This window comes from Oncorhynchus masou, chromosome 17 (assembly GCF_036934945.1).
Source record: "Oncorhynchus masou masou isolate Uvic2021 chromosome 17, UVic_Omas_1.1, whole genome shotgun sequence".
NCBI lineage: Eukaryota > Metazoa > Chordata > Actinopteri > Salmoniformes > Salmonidae > Oncorhynchus > Oncorhynchus masou.
Window position 1 is genome coordinate 34,980,072 of NC_088228.1, and position 21,864 is coordinate 35,001,935.

General features: G+C 42.0%; 1 protein-coding gene across 4 annotated transcripts in view; it reads left to right on the forward strand.

Annotated features, from left to right (window-relative positions):
* The first annotated feature begins 613 nt into the window (after positions 1-613).
* Positions 614-21,864, forward strand: part of LOC135558926 (transcription factor E2-alpha-like) — a 41,865-nt gene continuing 20,614 nt past the window's right edge. For 3 of the 4 annotated variants that reach the window (XM_064993151.1, XM_064993152.1, XM_064993155.1), the window contains exons 1-7: positions 614-1,163; positions 4,692-4,784; positions 5,709-5,781; positions 13,156-13,229; positions 20,510-20,585; positions 21,160-21,200; positions 21,470-21,599. In XM_064993151.1, coding sequence (XP_064849223.1) covers positions 4,731-4,784; positions 5,709-5,781; positions 13,156-13,229; positions 20,510-20,585; positions 21,160-21,200; positions 21,470-21,599 — 448 coding nt within the window. In that variant the 5' untranslated portion in view covers positions 614-1,163; positions 4,692-4,730. The remainder of the gene's footprint in view (positions 1,164-4,691; positions 4,785-5,708; positions 5,782-13,155; positions 13,230-20,509; positions 20,586-21,159; positions 21,201-21,469; positions 21,600-21,864) is intronic. The other variant, XM_064993153.1, reaches the window with a different exon arrangement.

Here is a 21,864-nt window from a genome sequence, read left to right on the forward strand (position 1 = left end):
ACACACACACACACACACACACACACACACACACACACACACACACACACACACACACACACATTTTGTGTAAAATAAATGTTAATACTGGTAGGCTAGATTATTATTAACAGAAACTATCTATGTGCTTAAATCTGCAATACTCTTTTGTTGGAGGATAGGGTGGGCTGGTAGATCACATTAGGTCTAAATGGATTAGGATACTAGTAACCTTCACGCATTATCTTAGTAGCCTATATTCATGTTTTTTTGTTGTTGTTTTTACAGAATTTGTGACTGAATTGTATAGGCCCTGTGCTAATAGGATATATGTACGGCTTGTTGATGTACCTAATATGAGGATACATATTTTGCAATGGTTTTCAAGTTCAGCCTTTACCAATAACTGCATCATGCACTGTTATTGCAGTTAAACACATTATTAAAATGAAATGCTGTCCATAACACTGACCATAGCGGGTCCATGATGGGGTAACCTTGGAGGCAGGCCCAACGAACAATGTCGATATATATTTGGACTTTCTTACTGTCAATCAGATTCTCGTGGCATACCATTGGTTGTGCGTCTGCTGTATTATCGTTCCATCTCACACTGTTTCTGGTCTGCCACTATTCGGTTTTCCGCAGTCTCCCTCCGCAAATTAACGTAGTTCTCATGGTTTGTGATTTAAAAAATATGTACTTTTAATGCATCGACAATAACACGGGTGCTGTACAGCATTTTAGTGTATCTCCATATCGATGTGTTACTGGATGTTTATTGAAAACGGCAGTTTTTAGTTGTAGGGCGTTTGAAATCGGACACCACTGGTGTTTTTACGATCCTCGTAAGCCGCGGAGGGATACTCTTTTGGAACCGACAATTGTGGAGGCTGTTAACATGTCTACTCCGAGGATAAAATGGTTACAATTGTCGCAACTAAAATAATCGATTGAGATATCACAAGAGTGATGAAGCTATTTGGAAACGTTGTCTCATTTTCCTGACGTGGACTCTATAACGAACCAATAAGGGTTTGGGAGAACACGATATCGTCGTTCGCTCTTCATTTACAGTCCGGAGCACAGAGAGGGAATCTATCCCCAACTTTGTTTTTCTCTCTACAAGCGTTCTCCCCCCCCCCCCTTGTTGGATGCTACATAATTAAAGAGGTTACTGAAAGGTAAATACACCACATCACACACTGTATATTTGTGAGAGATATTATGATATTGACCGGCATATGTTTGGCGGGGGCATTGTGTAACTTTAGCGAATAATAACAATAATGAGTTGTGTGAGTAGCACTCCCGTAGAAAACGGGGTCTTGAATTTTTGTCCGGCCTGGGCCATGGGAGCGAGCATGCAGCAGTTGGGCAGTAACGTCAGCTACTTGCAGGCTTGTCGGAAAATAACGTTACTTCTTTGTTCACTTTGGACAACATTGTCAAGTTTTAAAAGTAAACTAACATGCCAGTTCGAACGGCTAAATCATTGTAGTGATGCTACTGGCATTTCTGTATAAATATTTTTTGGAATAACAAACGAAATTGTTTTTTTTTTAGACGGTTCGAAATTTGGTTAAATATTTAGTGGAAAACTTTGTGGTGTAGAGGAAAGTTGCGCCCAGAAAGGCACGCATGCATGCCTCTATTTTCTGGGTCAAATAGGCTGTTTATATATTTTACATTTATTTTATAATACACGTACGATCTAATTTATCTCAATTCCCAGTTATGTGCTCCTCAACATTTTCCACTCTGTTTATTTCACATTTGGCAGTAACCCCCCCCCCTATTCTGTCGCGTTGAACCCCGTGAACATGAACATAAGCAATGTACATTCTTTACACAGGTTCGACACATTTTATTATCGTTTTTCCATCATGCACATTTAATTTAATAGGTAAGGAGAGCAAATTTTACCCCATTGTTCTAGCCGTTATCACAAACTTTATCAGGGCCTGACTCTCTTTGTGTTCTAGACTAACAGACTAGTGGAGAAGTCGTGTGGATTCGACAGCTAATTCACAACCGGTTTCTCACCCATCCCAAACGCACGGACTGAACAATAATTTATGGGCTGACAATGGTAAAACCTGCACTTGGGGGATTCCGTCGAAATCCACAAACTATTTAGATTCGCCGTCCGGGAAGGCCCAAGTATTGGGGGGGGGGGGGGGTCGTCAGTGGGGCCCATTATGGAACTTCGATTTTAGGGAGTTGGCAGATTTCCGCAGCAAATGGGACTTGCAGAGAACTGTCAGGCAACTGTTGAACGTCTGCTGCAGCATGATTTTCTGTACCAATAGGGTCATACTACTTTTCAGTAGTAATGCATGTGTTAGTGTACTCCTTACATAACTATCATGCAGCCTATTCATGATTACATTCCTCACAGTGACAAGTTTACCAAACTGAGTTTTGCATGAGGCCCCCTCTTATCTTTGCACTTTCTTGTGTGTTGGCTCTTGGCCATGGGGTGCTGCCTGCCTGGTAGTGTTTCAGATGCTTCCCTCAAGGGAAGACACACTCACCATCACCAACAAAACTGATGCTCAGCACACAGGCTACTCTTGTTCTTGATGTGTCTGAAATCCTTTCACACATTTTGTCGATGCCCTGAGCTGTTCATTAGCCTACTTAGATGATTGTGTTTGATTTTGGAACACAGATTTTGTAGCCTAAACTTTACTCTGGCTGAAGTTTGAGGAAAACACTTGAGACCTGAGTTATGTTCATCTGGTACAAATGGGGAAATGTTGTGAAACAAAACAACTAGGTCCTTTATTTGATAAACTCATGGGGTTGCTGTGCTGGTAAAGTTCAGATATTTCATACCATGTGTAATGGCCTTTGATGTCTAGGCTGGTGTTGTTGTTGACAACGACTCTTGAAGCAGGTTGGTTTCTTAGGTTGCAGAGGCAGTCAGGGCTGAGGAAGGAGGAGAGAGGCGAATATTGGCTTTGTGGTAGAACAGAGGCCATACTCCAGATAGCTGACTGATGTGGGCTAGAATGGGGAAAGCCCAGAGTTTGTGACACTAGATCTTTGATAAAGACACTGAAAACCTCTAATACCCAATGATTAAAGCATCACCAGTAGTTCATCCCAGAGTGTATGTTTACTAGTAGTTTCCATACCTTAAGGGATTCCACACCACCTGTTTTGTAGATTGAGCTATGTAGCACAAATCTGCAGGCCACAATTCCAAATGAATGGGAAAGAGTTGTGTCATCTAACTCAATAACAGAGCAGGAAACTTGTAGCAGTGAAATAACTAGTAGGCTATATTTGTGCCATCCCTCTCCCTTATTGGCCTTTTGAAGTGTGTGTAAAGGGTGCTTTGTGTGTTTTGCCAACCCTAATGTTGGTCATTCTATACAGAAGGCAAGTGATATCATGCTGACTCGATGCTCGTGACATTTTCACCATGATGGCCGACCGGGTATCAAACCTGATTTACTTTTACATTCCCAAGACTGTTACCCCACTGTACTAAAGCCTATGCGTGGGAGCCCCTTGTTTGCTCAGGGAGCAAACTTCAGTCTTCAGGTCTCAGACAAGGTTGCTTATCACATTGACCACCTATATGCTCTGCCAAATGTGAACTTGTGTTCTACAAGGGGAATTGTAATGTGGAGTATCCATTACAAAGAGATGTCTAACCACACAGTAAAAAGTGGTTGCAACCAAGTTAATGGTTTGTGTAGAGAAATCTTGTTGTCTGAATAAGCAATTTCTTGGTGGATTTGAATCCTGATGCTGAAAATGTACCCTTGACACAGGAATCAATTGATTAAGATTTGACTTCACACTTTTGTCACTCTGATTCTCTTGTCTTCTGTCTTTCAACTATTTGTACATCTAGACCAGGAGTCTCCAACCTTTTCTAGCATGAGAGCTACTTTGAGAGCCCTGGCCCACACACAAATTCAGTTTTGTACCCCCCTCCCCCCAAAAAAATCTCAATTTTATTTTTTTCCTGATGTAAGATTTTTTTAAGTTTTCCACTCAAAATGTCTATTGTTCTTAGAGAAACAATGGAAATGGAGGTCCTGTGTCCATGCCAATTCTTAAATCACATCAAAAGACCATTTTATTTTTAGTTTGGGAAGATTTGAGTGTACTTCTCCTTTAATTACAGCTAGTGAGTGAGGAATGTGCCGTTCATGCAATGGTGCTTTACTGCTGCTATTAATTTCATGGCAAAGTATGCAAATTAAAATAATTCAGATTTATGTACTTACTCATGATATACTTCTGCCAGGTAAGCCTACTTTGCAGTTAACATTTAATTGAGAAGATTTTGGGGAAGGTATTTCTGTCAACCCACAAGACGGTTATCGCATCAATGGTCTACACACAGACAAATGCACACGCCACACAGACAGGCAAATATTCTGTTAGGTTTTCATATCAAATTTTATTTGTCACATACACATGGTTAGCAGATGTCAATGCAAGTATAGCGAAATGCTTGGTTTTCACTCCCCCCTTGCGTTTGCTTGATGAATTAAGGTCATTGATTAGTTAGGAACTCCCCTCACCCGGTTGTGTAGATCTTAATTGGATACAAATTGAAAGGGAAAAACCAGCAGACACTTGGCCATCCATGGAATGAGTTTGACAACCCAGTTCTAGACCTTGCCAGTTGGTCTGTTATCCCACTAAAGATCACTTCTCTCTCTCTCACTCTCTCTTCCCCTCAGTTGCTGAGACTGCGAGGGCCAAAGGAACAGCAGCAGAGAATGGCTACAGTGGGAACAGACAAGGAGCTCAGCGACCTGCTGGATTTCAGCGCGGTAAGACATCTTTGCTGTCAACAGCCCTGCAATATTTTTGTTCCCAATACTGCAATATATTTGTCCAGAACAGCTCCTTCAGGTATATAATAGGTTGTTTGTAGTCAAATACACATAGTATCTTATAATGGGATGGGCACTTGAAAAACGTAGACTGGTAAAATGTATTATTTTAGATAATAGTTTATGTACACAGAAACACTTCAACACACCCTTTTGTTGACAAGAGTGTATTAATCCAAACCCATCAAGATAGACATGCCAAAGACCATTTGCTAAAATGTCTCTTAACTATAATAAAAGTGTTTTTTGTTGTATTGTTTGGTATAGAAGGTTGGTACATAAAGTGAATAGCACGGTATCAATCAGCCAGTGTTGTTATTGGGCTGTTTTTGTGAGTCACTCGCGTCAATGACTAACTCATTGGCATGTTTTTTTAGATTGCTTCACACTGTTGACAGCTGCGGGAGTCTGTTGTAACTGAGAACGACTAAATCCTTCTATCAGAGATTAAATTAGCGCCTAGCACCAAACCATGTAACATCAGAGGTGTAATGTAACCGTTGTAATTGTACTTTGGTGTCTATTAAGAGCAGATTTTGTTTCCTGTAGTCTAATGAAGATGACTAGTTTAGTGAAGTGGTTGCCACAGGCTTGCCATTTTTCTCAAGACATAGATGTCAAAAGGAGACTTCTGTTTTTTTGTGTTTTTTTTTTTTAGAACTTTAGGGCCCATATCCACAGTGCTTCTCTGGCATCAGGTTGAACTTTTACATCATAATGAATAAGATTGTATGAACTGATCCGAGATTAGCGTTCCAACTCTGAGATGCTTTGTGGACATGGCCCCAGGACTTAAAAAAAAAAAATGTACACCCCATTTCTGGTTGAATGTTTTTGACTCAGTGTTTGTCTCTGTTTCAGATGTTTGCACCACCGGTGTCAAATGGGAAGAACAGGCCCACCACTCTCGCCAGCAGCCAGTTTGGAGGCTCCGGTAAAGACCCGCCCTCGGTTTTTATACAAAAATAAATGCCCACTGAATGCTTACAGCTCCCAAATAGATTTTTAATAAAGCCTAATTATGGTGCAATCATTTGTGTATTACAGTTAACATGGTCTTCTTCAGGTCACCTTGGTGATAGTACAACAACATTTTGACCAACATGGTCTTCATATGTGACCATATGATCTAAAATGGTCAACATCCACCTTTTCCCTACATCTCATCTGAAGCTTTTTCATTAAGGGTGTTATTGCTTTGTAATGGTCCCCTATATATGTCTTTAAGGAACAGCATGACATCGATGGGCTGTTACAGCCCTTTCAACAACACTTTCTTATTTGTCTTCTGAGAACCCTCCCCACTGTCCCACCTCTGACCCCACCCCTCCCCACTGTCCATCCTCTCACTGCCCCGACAGGAGTGTTGTCAGTGAGGTCAAATCACAGTAGCTGTATCAATCCAAATAGGCTGAAATGGCATACTGTCCTTCATTACCACTGATGGGGTCGAAGGATTGGATATGATTCCACCGGTCTTCTCCTTGCAGATGTTTGTTAATAAAGTTCATAATGAAAAGGAAGCAGCCTCAGCCCCCCCCAGGTGTCCCCGCCCTCACCTTCTCAGCTGCTGCCTCTCCATCACACTCTACGGAGGGTGTTAAAACGGGGGGGGGGGAGATGGCCCTATTCACCCCCACATTCCCCATCTCTCACCCTGTGGGGAAGGGGGAACTATTTCCGTTATTCTTCAATCCTCCTCACCCCCAAACAACCAACCAACTACCATCCCTCAATAGATCCCATCTACTCTTGTTGATAACCATCCAAGATCAACACAGTAACCAGGGTAGGTTAGAGCGTTGGACTAGTAACCGCAAGGTTGTAAGTTCAAATCCCCGAGCTGACAAGGTACAAAGCTGTCATTCTGCCCCTGAACAGGCAGTTAACCCACTGTTCCTAGTCCGTCATTGAAAATAATAATTAGTTCTTAACTGACTTGCCTAGTTAAATAAAGGTAAAATAAAAAATGCTCCACATCCAACTTGCATCCTCTCTTACTCGGCCTCAAGCCACTTTTCTTCAACCCTCTCCTCTCTGCCAATCATTTTCCTTCACCGCCCTTCTCCAATCACCTTCTTTCACCCTCCTCGAATCTCTGAACCGTTGATGTAGGTATTTTCAGGTTGTAACTGAAAAGAAACAGGATATTGAAGTAGCATAAATCAGATGAAAGGGATGGAGTAGGTGAAGCGTGGAAACCGAACTATGGTGTTTCTCTAAGCTTGAGGGCCACTTACGTTTTCTTTTGTAGCGACAAAAGGTGCACACTTACAGAAAAAGGCCGTTACTGTTCTCAATCCAACGGCTGCTCCTGGTATTGTGTGGCAGCCCTCAGCACAGGTCTCCACAATGCTCATCAGAGGCCAAAACAAAGGGCCTAGGCCGCAGAGAGAAGTGGATAGGCAGGCAGCATATGTGGCCTAGTGTATGATTTCACCCAGGAAGCCCCCACCCATCCTCTCACAATGGGGAGGAAGAGGCTCTATAAGGGAAGGCTCCTAGTCTCTCAGCACTACCATCTCCTTGGTAGCATTGGTTAGTATCTGCTCTGCCTTGCCTTTTTTTTCTAGATTTGATTTAGATGAGCTGTGGTTTATTTGTATTTTTTTGGTGCTCGTCCCTGTAGAGTGGAAAAGGTTTGATGTGTGCTGTCATGGATTAGAATGAGTTTAGCCTGGCCCAAGATATTGATCTATGATCAATTTTTGGGGGAAGGGTAAGCTGATCACAGATCTGCGTCTTTGGGAGATCTTTACCCGTAGGAACGGTCATTGTCATGCGTCCCTAGTTCTCTCTGACTTTGGGTGTCTATGTGCAAAACCCTTGAGGTGTAAACTAACTTCCAACCAAGTTTCATTTACTGGCAACCAGAAACTGAGATTCTGAACTGGTATTTTTAAACTCTGGCTTGGGTTGAAATGCAAAAGAGGAACGTATGCATTTTGCATTAACTTTTTGTTCTTTAGGAACTTTCCTTCATGTGAATGGAAATTTGGCTTTGGTAATTCAGTAACTTGATCAGATTTGCTCATGAATTGGATTCCTTGTGCAGTATAGAAGCATACTCTGTCAGACTTGATCAAACAGAGCTTCAAACATAAGATACATTGTCCAGAATATGCTTGTCGCGTGAACTTGAATGATTATAAAATAACTTCAATATGGAAAGTAACATGCCTAATCATGTTCAAAATTGTAATTTGAAGTTGGTGTTGAATATTGTCCTCCCAGCATCATGACACTGGCTCTTTTTAACCTCTTAGAGCTAACCCCTACTTTTTTCAATTTCCGCCTGAAGAAAAACCCAAATCTAACTGCCTGTAGCTCACGCACAGAACCAAGGATATGCATATTATTGGTACCATTTGAAAGGAAACACTCTGAAGTTTGTGTAAATGTGAATTGAATGTAGGAGAATATAACACACTAGATCTGGTTTAGATAGCGCAATAAAAAAAGTATGTTTTTTTTCATTGTATTATCTTTAAAATGAACAAGATAAACAAACATTCAGATAGGATGATGGGGACAATTTCAGTGAAAAACATAGGCGGGCAACAGTACTTGTTTCAGAATGATAACTTCCCAAATGAGTGCGACATGACATTCATCATTTTACATTTATCAAGTCACCCAGGTGTCCCACACAAGTAGCCTAAATGTACCCAAGTGGCCAAATTGGTGAAGTTATACATTTTGAATGGAATAACTATATACAAAATACCAAAATGGTATTCTAACACCCCCCCCCCCCCCAATGGAGAAAAAACACGGGGGGAAATGTATACATTTACAAAATAACACTTTCAATATTTGGAAGACCCTCAGTCCTCTACACAATATTATGCTGCTGATGCCAGGTGCCATAGCACATCCATGCATGCAGAAATAAATTTGGGCAGATGAACACCACTCGTGGCAGGACCTGGATGAACCAGCTTCAGTGGGGGATGGACACCTTGGCACTGGGGGCTCCCATTCGGAGTCGGTGTCACTGAAAGAAAATGTTCAATCAGAATAGTTTCACATATGAGCCCTGCATCAACAGGTATAATAAACATATATAAGTACAGGGAACATAAGGTTGACTATATTATTATAGACCTGCTAGATCTACTGTCTCTGTTTCACTTTGGCCATTGTTGTGGCCTGCCCTCCCCTCAACTTGCCAGTCCAAAACAATGTCCTCAAAAATATTCCTCCATTTGGGAATCGCTACATGAATCGTCCCCGATCGATTTCTTCAAAAATTGTGTGTACATCTGTATATCTAGACTTAGATTTAGCTTTTCCTGACTTAGTCGCCATACTGATTGATATATAAATAGCTGAATATGCCCTTTATCAAAACAATGCTGTGCGCAACATGCATTGCTCCTTCCGGTATGAATTTTCAATGACGAATTTACGCCAGAGTTTACTACATGGGTTGGTCTTCCAACACAAACATTACATATTTCTGTTTACCTCAGCTCATTGGCTATCTACCCAGCTAGATTTCAAGACGATCAGTGGTCATTGGGTTAAAATAGTCAATCAACGAAACCGCGGGCAAATCATTGCACAATGATGTCATTACTTGTTGTCTTCAAATCGGTTTCTTTCAGTCAATACGTCCCGCGAAATGATCCATCAGGTTTGGTTGTGTTACAAACAAACCAGTTGATTGCAATGAAACCAAACATGACTGGAAAAGTCACGTTTCGTGTGTATTTACCTCGAATGTTTCATCAAATGGAATGACACGGAATTCATGACACAAGCGGTTCACAAAATGTTTCGTGTTAGGCTATAAAATGGATTTTATCAAACAAAAGACCATTCATTGTGTGACAATCCGCATTGGGATTGCAAACAGAGGAAGATCGTCAAAGGTAAACAATTTATTTTATAGCAGTTTGTGATTTTGTTACACCTGTGCTGGTTGAAATAGTTGTTTTTTATGGGGCTCTATCCTCAGATAATCGCATCGTATTCTTTCGCAGTAAATCATTTTTTAAATCTGATAACGCAGTTGGATTAGTAAGATTCTAGGCTTTCAAAACAAGTGAGACACTTGTATGTTCATGAATGTTTAATATGACTTTATGTAGCGATCACCGTATGTTGTTGACTTTCATCCCGCTACCGGGTTCTGTGCGCAGAGGTTAATAATTTCAGACACATCCTATAACACACAAGATACTGTTGCGTATCCATTGTAGACATTCCCTAAATCATAATCACACTCCTTAATACTTATTAGACATCATGTATTATGTCTGGTTGACTCACATTTCTGTCATACAGGGCTGGGATGAAAGGAAGGAAGGAAGTGTAGACACCAGACAGTACACCAATAAGTGCCCGGGGCATTATCCTATAAAAGCAAAGTGTTTGTGCCTGCATGTTCCCTGTGTATTGGTCCTGTAGCCTCATAGCTTGTGTGACTCAGGCTGACTGGCCATTTCCAGTATCTCTTCCTGATGTAATTATAGGCCAACCTCGCTTGAAGGGGTGGTGAGACCCGGGTTTAAAGGGGACTCGCTAGTGAATGTGTCTGGCCTGACTCAACCCTCTCGCTCTCTGAGCGAACAGGCTGAGACGTTCTCTCACTCGCTCTTAACTCACTCAGTCACAGAAGTATCCCTGGGGGGGGGCAAACCCTATAAAAGAGGTTAAGGTGTGGAATTCCTGCCTCATGTTTTTAGGTTTGTTGTCATCAGCAATGGCTTGGTAACGTAGTAGACCAACTATTTTCAAGATTCTTGGTTAAATTAATCTGTATAATTAGAATGTGGAGTTTAGTACTGGGTCCTCTCTTCTACCAGGGTTCTGTGGACAAGAGCTCTGTGGTTTTCTCTGATGTCTATTTGTCATATATCAGGCTGTCATGGTAACGACTTGCAGGAGGAAGCCATTTGAAGTTTTGAGGAAAACAAACGAGTCTACTTAGAGGAGTCTCACTTATTCTCTCCTTTATACTAATCAGCAGATCTGTTAATTAGTAGGAAAATGTGGTCCTAATGAATATGCATGAAAGTCATTTTAATGATGTTTTACTTCAGAGTTGCTCACTTGCCCTCTCCCTCACTCAATGTGAGTAATTTGTGTGGTGTGAAACTTTCTTTGTCTTTCTCTTTTTTCTCCCCGTCCATACATTTCAATGCAGTCCAAATCCCTGGACCTGCCATTTTTAAAATACCTTGCAATAAGAGTTGTGATGCTACTTACCCCAGAAGGTCTTGTAGAGTGCTTCCTTCCATGCATTCCAGACACACTCTTCTCCATTCTCTCCGTACTTCATGTAGACCCTTCCTCTCCTCAGGAGAACACATGAATAGCCCGAGGTGTGAGGCCCTAGCTACCTGCAGAGCTCCCTATTATCCCTGTGCCTTTGTGGATCTCCATGGGTGTCAGTTCAGGTCTATATCCCCCTGCCTTCCCATCTGTCAGTCTTCCTAAAGAGCAGTAAGAGATACCCACCATGTTCATTTCCTATCCCAGCTGCTATGCTAAGTCTTCCACATTCTTCAGATGACCATATTTTAGCCGCCTATTCACGGTGTTGACGTGAGGGGGAGCGAGTGGCTTATAAAGGTCCGGCCTGATTCAGTAGCAGGATGCCAGATTAAGATGTCCTGATAATGTTTGTTGGCAGCCCACGACAGAGTTATGGAGATATTTAATGGTCCATTGCAGCCGCTATCAAAACATTTCTGGTTAATAATTAAGTACCTTACTGTGATAATGTTTGACCATTTTAATTGAAAACAAACTGGGCTTCTTTAGAAAAGGGAAATTTCTCAAGCAAGAATTTTGATAGACCACTCCCAGACAGTCCTGAGTGGGGAGGGGAAAACTGAGAATTAGCTGTTATTGGCAGAGAGGTTTGGAAATCTTTTATTTATTTATTTATTTATTTTTTAAAGATTTTATTGGTCTATTAACCAAGTCACTGCATGGTAAGGCCAAAACTACATCCCACCAAAATACTGACATTTCAGACATTCTTTTCAAACCTCTCTTAAACTAAAAGGGCATTCTCATTTTCACAGTATCATTCCAACCTCATTTATCAGTCCACAATATTCGGCACATTTCATCATTTGTGGGCGCTGTCATTAATTGTTGCCTTTGCAATCCACCTAAGAAATGTCTAGGGGAAACACTGGTGTCATTTCAGCAGGGGAAAGGACTGGTCCATATCCCTCTGTGTACATGTCCTCTGAGTCTGTTCTACTGCTGGACATGGAGAGTCACAGTCAGGTTGAGGCAACAAACCCCTCGTCTCCTTCATCTGCGATTCTGCTGCCATCTCTCCTATAGATCAGTTGTCACGGTGATATAGCAGCTCTTTCCTCTCTGGACCCATCATTCTCCTTGATGGCTGATCCAGTCGTGCTTCCAGCCTGCTCCCCTCCGCCCCTTTCCATTTTTTCTTTATTAGACAACAAAACCAAAATATGAATATTCATAGTGCGAAGCCTCATTAATATGCACGATTATGCAAATCAGCACACAATTAAGCCTCAGCTTCTCCCCAGAGATGCTGGGTAGCGGTAAGAGAGGAAACAGGGGGGGAGGGGGGCAGGAATTTTTGCTTCGGCAATCTTTAAAATCGCTCTCCCTACTTCCCCTTCAATGCAAATCCTTTGACCAGGGACAACATGCATGACATGTGTCCCTTCTGTCATTTGTGTACTCCTTAGTCTGCTGTCATGTGAAGGGATGGGGATGCGAACAACTACTGCGTTGCCATGGACAGAAGTGGGGGGAGTGGGAGAATGACAAATGTTGAGGATGATTGTAGGAGGCTCATACTGGGTGTTAATTATTCAAACTTCCTACAGCTCATAGCTACACTAAGTGACAGTGTGGTGGCAGGGCTGTCACGGGGAGCTGAAGTAGCAGCGCTCAGCCAAAGGTTATTTAGAACACTTCTAGCCAGTGAGGAAGCAGCAGTGCTTCCTAACTGGGTCACCCTCCATTGCATATTGGCTTCTAGCCTATATCCCCTATCTCCCTAGGTACTGGTGTAGATCTTAAAGGACAAGATGGGTATTGGCATTATCTTAATGGATCCCCCTTGCCCTCTGATTGGCTAGGTAGAATTCTTTCCATTTTGGTCACATCTCCAACTTCTCTAACCTACAAATGCTCTGGGAGGGTAATAGGAACTAGGGGTTTATTTGGAGTTGGGTGAAAGACTACCAGTCTACTACTAGTTTTGGTCCCTTTCCCTCTCTCCTCTTATCTCCTTTCCCTTTCCAGTCCTACATGGTTCTGAGTGAGCAGGTCTAACCCTGTGCGTTCCATCTTCTAGGTATAGATGAGCGGAGCGGTCCTGGCCCCTGGGTATCAGGAGAACAGAACAGCTCTTCCTTCAACCAGGGACGGGTAAAGGAACACTGCACACTTCATACTGTACACTACAGTGACTACACGCTGATCAGCATGGACATGTTTTTTTTACATGGGGAATATTACTAATAGTATATGACTAGCAGGGCCCTAAATAAAATAAAATAAATTATCACTGGCGCTTTTAACAAAGTTAGGAGCACCACATACAATTTGAAGAGCACAGAAAATAATGTACATGACAAAAAGTATGTGGACACCAGCTTGTCAAACATCTCATTCCAAAATCATGAGCATTAATATGGAGTTTGTCCCCCCTTTGCTGCTATAACAGCCACTCTTCTGGGAAGGTTTTCCACTAGATGTAGGAACATTGCTTGCTTCCATTCAGCCACAGGAGCATTAGTGAAGTCAGGCACTGATGTTGGTCGATCAGTTAGCGTTCCAATTCATCCCAAAGGTGGGGTTGAGGTCTGGGCTCTGTGTGCAGAACAGTCAAGCCCATCCAAACCAATCTCGACAAACCATTTCTGTATGGACCTCGCTTTGTGCACGGGGGTATTGTCATGCTGAAGCAGGAAAGGGCCATCCCAAAATTGTTGCCACAAAGTTGGAAGCACAATTGTCTAGAATATCATTGTATGCTGTAGTGTTAAGACTTCCCTTCACTGGAACTAAGGGACCTAGCCCAAAACATTGGAAAAACTGCCCCAGACCATTGTTCCTCCTCCACCAAACTTTACATTTGGCACTATCCATTACTGCAGGTTGCGTTTTTCTGGCATCCTCCAAACCCTGAACCCTGATTCTATCTTCGGATTGCCAGGTGGTGAAGCGTGATATATCACCAGGGAACACGTTTCCGCTGCTCCAGAGTCCAATGGCGGCGAGCTTTACACTACTCCAGCCGAGGCTTGTCATTGCGCATGGTGCTCTTGTGTGGCTGCTCGGCAATGAAAATCTATTTCATGAAGCTTCCATCATACAGTTCTTGTGCTGATGTTTCTTCCAGAGGCCGTTTGGAAATTCGTAGTGAGTGTTGCAATCGAGGACAGACAATTTTTATTTTAGCAATCTGCGGTCCTGTTCCATGAGCTTGTGTAGCCTACCCCTTCCCGGCTCAGCCGTTGTTGCTCCTAGATGTTTCAACTTCATAATAACAGTACTTTTGATCAGGGCAGCTCTAGCAGGCAAGACATTTGACAAACTGACTTGTTGGAAAGGTGGCATCCTATGACTGCCACCATTGAAATTCACGAAGCTCTTCAGTAAGGCCATTCTACTGACAATGTTTGTCTATGGACATTGCATTGCTGTGTGCTCGATTTTTCTACACCTGTCATTAACGGGTGTATCTTAAATAGCCGAATCCACTAATTTGAAGGGGTGTCCAAACCCTTTATATAGACAAAAGTATAAGTCGGAAGTTTACATGCACCTTTAGCCAAATACATTTAAACTCAGTTTTTCACAATTCCTGACATTTTAATCCTAGTGAAAAATCCCCTGTCAGTTAGGATCACCGCTTTATTTTAAGAATGTGAAATGGCAGAATAATAGTAGAGAATTATTTCAGCTTTTATTTCTTTCATCACATTCACGGTTGGTCAGAAGTTTACATACACGCAATTAGTATTTGGTAGCATTGCCTTTAAATTGGGTCAAACGTTTTGGGTAGCCTTCAACAAGCTTCCCACAATACGTTACGTCCCATTCCTCCTGACAGAGCTGGTGTAACGGAGTCAGGTTTGTAGGCCTCCTTGCTCACACACTATTTTTCAGTTCTGCCTACACATTTTCTATAGGATTGAGGTCAGGGCTTTGTGATGGCCACTCAAATACCTTGACTTTGTTGACCTTAAGCCATTTTGCCACAACTTTGGAAGTATGCTTGGGGTCATTGTCCATTTGGAAGACCCATTTGCAACCAAGCATTAACTTCCTGACTGATGTCTTGAGATGTTGCTTCAATATATTCACCAAATTTTCCTCCCTCGTGGTGCCATCTATTTTGTATAGTGCACCAGTCCCTCCTGCAGCAAAGCACCCTCAAAACTTGATGCTGCCACCCTCGTGCTTCACGGTTGGGATGGTGTTCTTCGGCTTGCAAGCCTCCCCCTTTTTCCTCCAAACATAACGATGGTCATTATGGCCAAACAGTTCTATTTTTTGTTTCATCAGACCAGAAAAAGTACGAACTTTGTCCCCATGTGCAGTTGCAAATCGTAGTTTGGCCTTGTTATGGTGGTTTTGGAGCAGTGGCTTCTTCCTTGCTGAGCGGCCTTTCAGGTTATGTCAATATATGACTCGGTTTACTGTGGATATAGATACTTTTGTATCTGGGTTCTCCAGCATCTTCACAAGATCCTTTGCTGCTGTTCTGGGATTGATTTGCACTTTTCGCACCAAAGTACGTTCATCTCTAGGAGACTGAACGCATATCCTTCCTGTGCGGTATGACGGCTGCGTGGTCCTGTGGTGTTTATACTTGCGTACTATGGTACCTTCAGGCGTTTGGAAATTTCTCCCAAGGATGAACCAGACTTGTGGAGGTCTGAATTTTATTTTTCTGAGGTCTTGGCTGATTTCTTTAGATTTTGCCATGATATCAAGCAAAGGGGCACTGAGTTTGAAGGTAGGTCTTGCATCCACGGGTACACCTCCTATTAACTCTTATGTGAGTTGGCCTATAAGAAGCTTCTAAAGCCGTGACATCATTTTCTGGATTTTTCCAAGCTGTTTAAAGGCCCAGTCAACTTAGTGTATGTAAATTTCTGACCCAGTGGAATTGTGATACAGTGAAATCATTTGTCAACAGTTGTTGGAAAAATTACTTGTGTCCTGCACAAAGTAGATGTCCTAACCGACTTGCCAAAACTTTAGTTTGTTAACAAGAAATATGTGGAGTGGTTGAAAAACGAATTTGAATGACCCCAACCTAAGTGTGTGTCAACTTCCGACTTCAACTGTGTATATAGCTTACATTGGGTCTATATGAATCCTACTTACTTTTGAAGAACAGCTCCTAAGAAGATATCACTGTTCCTTTTTTTCTGTGGCACCAAATGTTTGCGTATACTGGTAAAGTTACCACGTTGTTTGGAGGACTGCACGATAGGAGCAAAACGTATTGTGATTTTTCTGCTCTATAGATCAAAACACGGGTGAAACATTGGAATCAAAGAGAATCATTATTCAACGGTTGGTGGTGGTCATGAAAACAAATTAAAAAGACTGGTATGAGTTATGACTGGGTATTAACCAAAGTGTTGGTCAGTGTTTCCCAAGGGACCCGTAATCACATTGGAATATATTTTTTTAATGCTTGCATACAGTGCCTTGCAAAAGTATTTACCCCCTTGGTGTTTTTCCTATTTTGTTGCATTACGACCTGTAATTTAAATCAATTTTTATTTGGATATTATGTAATGGACATAAACAAAATAGTTGAAATTTGTGAAGTGAAATGAAAAAAAGAACTTCTTTAAATAAATTCTTAAATAAAAAAACAGTGGTGCGTGCATATGAATTCACCCCCTTTGCTATGAAGCCCCTAAATAAGATCAGGTGCAACCAATTACCTTCAGAAGTTACGTGATTAATCAAATAGATTGCACACAGGTGGACTTTAAGTGTCACATGAGCTGTCACATGATCAGTGTGTGTATATATACACCTGTTCTGAAAGGCCCCAGAGTCTGCAACACCACTAAGCAAGTGACACCATGAAGACCAAGGAGCTCTCCAAACAGTCCAGGGACAAGGTTGTGGAGAAGAACACAAACTCATGGACCAGGCAAGGACGGCATTAATCAGAGGCAGCAAAGTGCCAAAAGATGAAGGAGCTGCAAAGGTCCACAGCGGAGATTGGACAGAGACTCAATAGGACCACATTAAGCCGTACACCCCACAGAGCTGGGCTTTACAGAATAGTGGCCATAAAAAAGCCATTGCTTAAAGATTTTTTTTTTTTTAAGCCACGTGGGAGACTTCCCAAACATTTGGAAGAATGTGCTCTGGTCAGATGAGACTAAAATGTAGCCTTTTTGCCATCAAGGAAAGCGCTATGTCTGGCGCTAACCCCAACACCTCATCACCCCAAGAACACCATCCCCACAGTGAAGCCTGGCGGTGGCAGCATCGTGCTGTGGGAATGTTTTTCATCGGCAGGGACTGAGAAACTGGTCAGGATTGAAGGAATGATGGATGACGCTAAATACAGGGAAGTTCTTGAGGAAAACCTGTTTGTCTTCCAGAGATTTGATACTGAGATGAGGTTCACCTTCCAGCAGGACAAAGACCATAAGCATACTGCTAAAGCAACACTTGAGTGGTTTAAGGGGAAATATTTAAATGTCTTGGAATGGCCTAGACAAAGCCCAGATCTCAATCCAATTGAGAATCTGTGGTATAACTTAGATTGCTGTACACCAGCAGGAACCCATCCAACTTGAAGGAGCTGGAGCAGTTGTGCCTTGAAGAATGGACAAAAATCCCAGTGGCTAGATGTGCCAAGCTTATAGAGACATACCCCAAGAGACTTGTAGTTGCAATTTCTGCAAAAGGTGGCTCTACAAAGTATTGCCTTCGGGGGGGGGGGGGTGAATAGTTTTGCACATACGTTTTCAGTTTTTTTCTTGTTTGTTTCACAAAAACATTCTGCATATTCAAAGTGGAAGTGGAAATTATACTAACCCCCCAAAAATCAAATTTAATTCCAGGTTGTAAGGCAACAAAATAAGAAATGCCAATAGGGTGAATACTTTCGTGGGGCACTGTACATACAGTACCAGTCAAAGGTTTGGATGCACCTACTTATTCAAGGGTTTTTCTTTATTTTTCACTTTTTCCTACATTGTGGAATAATAGTGAAGACATCAAAACTATGAAATAAAACAAATGGAATGTGTATAATCAAGTGTTAAACAAATCAAAATATATTTGAGATTCCTCAAAGTAGCCACCCTTTGCCTTGATGACAGCTTTGAACACTACATTTCTGTAGATTGTTCTAAAACCATTATTTTTTTAACAGTAATAGCGACTGCATTATGTTGATTCCTGCTATGAAAGTATCTGCCTGTTTCACTGTCGGCTGCTGTGTGAGCGAGCCACTCTCCCTCCCCCCAATGTGTGCATGGACGAGGGAGAGATGCATTCCGAGAAGCACAAGCATATGACCTTTGCACAAAATGCAATTGCAGGAAAAATACAGTTTTCAGCGAGACTACAGTTCCACTTAAAGGGGAAAATCGCAACGTTCTGTTAGTATCTATTTCTATGGTTTTGATGCGCCACGTAGCCGAGCGCCACATTTGCAGTGAATAGGCCTACATCAAGTAGCCGATGCCAAGAGCTGGACATTTTTGTTTCGCGTACCATCCGGTGTCTTTATAGGCCAATATGTCGGCAAATTCTCTGAAGAGCCAAAAATGAATCTGATAATTCTGGATCCTATTTTGACAGGTTGCACATCCAAATATGAATCATGCGTTCTCTGGATATGTAATCTGAAATAGCTTACTTTTTGAATCATGGGCTACCGTTTCAGTTGTCTTACATGGCAGTGGGTAAAAATTGCCTAGGTCACTGCCGCTAATGTAAACAAATATCATTTTTATTTTATGTATTTCTAATCCAACAAAATAGGCAAGTCATATCGTGATAAATCTGACTATCGCCCAGCTCTACTAAATCAGAGAGCCATATACAAAAACTAATAGTATAATTAGAGAACATGTTTATTCCTATTTAAAAGGAATGTGGAAAGCAGCAATGTTCATGTTTCGGAAAAATCTGTTCGGGAAGTGTTGCGGCAAAATAATGTTACTCGTTTATTTTTTTTAATTATTGGATTTTAGTCACGCTGGTGTTCTAAATAAAACTTAGGGTCGCATAGCCAAATATTTAGTCGTGTTTGGGACCAACTTGGTCGCGCTTTAGAGCCCTGATGACTTATCTGGACTAGGGTTGGGCGATATTGCGACTCTATCGTCGATGATTGATTAACAGCAATCGTCAATGATGACGACATTGTGATGTGACAGGCAATGGTTTAGCCTATTTGAACTCGTCTGGCACCGCTTAGGAAAAAAGTCTCACAGCGCAGCACACAAGTGACATTCTGGGTAATTTGTCTATTCCTATTTGTTATAGCCTATTTCAATTAATGTTCTCGCCTACAGAACACGAGAGGAATGTAGGCCAGACAGAGTGGAGAATTTCATCAAAGCAGCACAGTCTCCAGTCAGACAATATTGTTTCTCTGTCGGATGCATTGGCGATAGGCTATAGCCTAAACCATTTTTGTATTTACATTTTTTATAACCGATACTTAATTTTTTCCCCTCTATTCCTTTCGCTCCATTTCATAGGCTATAAATATGACTGAAGGTGACTCTTTTTGTTTTATGTGACTTTTTCCCGATCAAACAATGAATAATGGAGTTCCATCTTAAAGTTATTTGAATAGCCTAAAAACACAAGCTTAAACTTGTCATTACATTTTTCTATAGGCTGTTGAGATTTTGTTCTCTCATTATTAGTCCTCTATCTTAAATAACCTATCCATGTGGACCAGGAAATTCCCTTAATGCGCTGTTGAAAAACCAAATAACCTATCTTCCTACTAGGCCTATCCTAAAAACTTTACGACAAGTTAGTTATGAACAGTAGCTTATTTCCCAAATATTCTATCATACAAAGGCGTCGTCCCAAAGTTGTTGTGGCGTTCAAAAATAACAAAAAATTAAACTAGCATAGGCTCTACTCAATCACAGCGGACAACATTATTTATTTTGCGGCAAATAAAGCAATTATTATCCAGTTATAAGGACGGTAGTGCTTTTTATCCGTCCCATGATGTAGGCCTGTAACCTAGCTCACTACGACAAGACAGCCCGTTCCTCATCAGACACTTCCATCATATGCACGACAGACACACACAAACCTGCTCTGCCCCTTCAACAGAAAGGAATATCAGAAAACATTTGCCATTGCCTCCACTTAGCATCTGTCCAGGCTTTCAACAATATTATCTTTCATTATGATTCGTTCAGTTGCATTGTGTTGTGTTCTTGTCATTAAGAAAAATATATATGGGGCTGGCCAATAGGGGTGATTAGCATCGTATGTCACAATGTTTTACGGGTACATAATCACGATAGTACAAAGGTTGACATCGCCCAACCCTAAGCATAGATTAGTCCAAAGAGCCCACATGCGCAGTACGTTTGGTTGAAGATTGGCATACTGAATCTGTTTTTTTAAGACACAGCAATTGATTTTAAGTCTTCATATTATCTCTCTCCCTCCAGGGTTATGGCGAAGGAGCTCATTACAACGAGCACGAAGGCCTCGCTTCCACCCCCTTGTTCGGCTCGGGGATCCTTGGTAAGGAAATCTGAATATATTTCCTTCAACCTGGTCTGTGGTTTAGACCTTGGAACAGGAGCGGGTTCTCTCCCCAACCCTCAACCCTTTAATTAAGCTCAGCTGATTTGATGGCCCCATCAAGACCAAGTAAACCCACTAACAGGTCCCTGTGGTCTTGTGTGGCTTTCAGAGCTGCAGTAAGCCACCCTGTATTTACAATAAATGACCAGGAGAAGTGACTGCATAATGATGCGTCTTTAGGGGAGCAAATTGAAATGCACACGAGTGAATGGAGATGCAGTTGTGTGTCTCAAAGGATATAGCGACTGTGTGCGAGAGAACCTCACTGTATATGAGAGATCTCTATCAGGGGCATTCCATGTGTGTGTGGGGGTGACTAGGCACATACACGGGGACAGGGTGTTTTAGGCTGTGTGCTGGAAGGGGGTTAGGGGTTTAGGTGCACCCAAGCACAAACAACTGGAGAAAGGGGAACACCCCGGATTGAGTGTTAATGTGCTGGAGATGCGTAAAAGGTGGCTTTAAAGGTCTTTACAATGGCCTGCCCTGATTGTCCCTCTTGTTTTTATAGGGAAAGCTGAGCGTGGACCCTACTCTTCTTTTGGAGCGCAGGTAAAATCAGACTCCTCTCTTGACCTCGCTTCTCTTCCAACGTGTCAAATGTTTTTTCTGTGTCCCCTCTGAAGCTACCATCTCTTCCTCTGACGGAAGTTCTTGTGAATCTGCCCACCTTGTCCCATCTTCTTCATCATCTCTGAGTTGTTTTCTCCCTTCTCCTCCCGTTGACCTTCTCATCCTCTTTCCTCTCTCCACATTGGGATAATATCCCATGCAGTATTTGTGTGCCTGACCTTGTCTTCTCTCATTCCTCTCCTGCGTAGCCGGGCTTTATGCCCAGTGAGATGCCCATGCCCAGTCCTGATGCCCTGTCACCCTCGGGCCTGAAGTCTGGCTCCCAGTTCTACCCCTCCCAATTCAACCCTCGCAGGAGACCCACCCAGGAGAGCATGGGTAAGGACAGAAACCACTGAAAATTACCCCATAATACACTCATGCTATCCCCATTTCCTAGCATGGATACATGAAAGGAAGATGGTGCACAGAATTAGAATGGGTAGAATAGACATACTAATGTAAAGCAGTGCCAATTTTCCTGGTGGCCACATTGGAGGGTCTTGTTGAATTTAAGATTACTTCCATGGAATGGCAATTCTATTTAAATGCTTACTGCAATGCATTTGTTGTAAATCTCGAACGTTCTACATAGGGCTGGGCG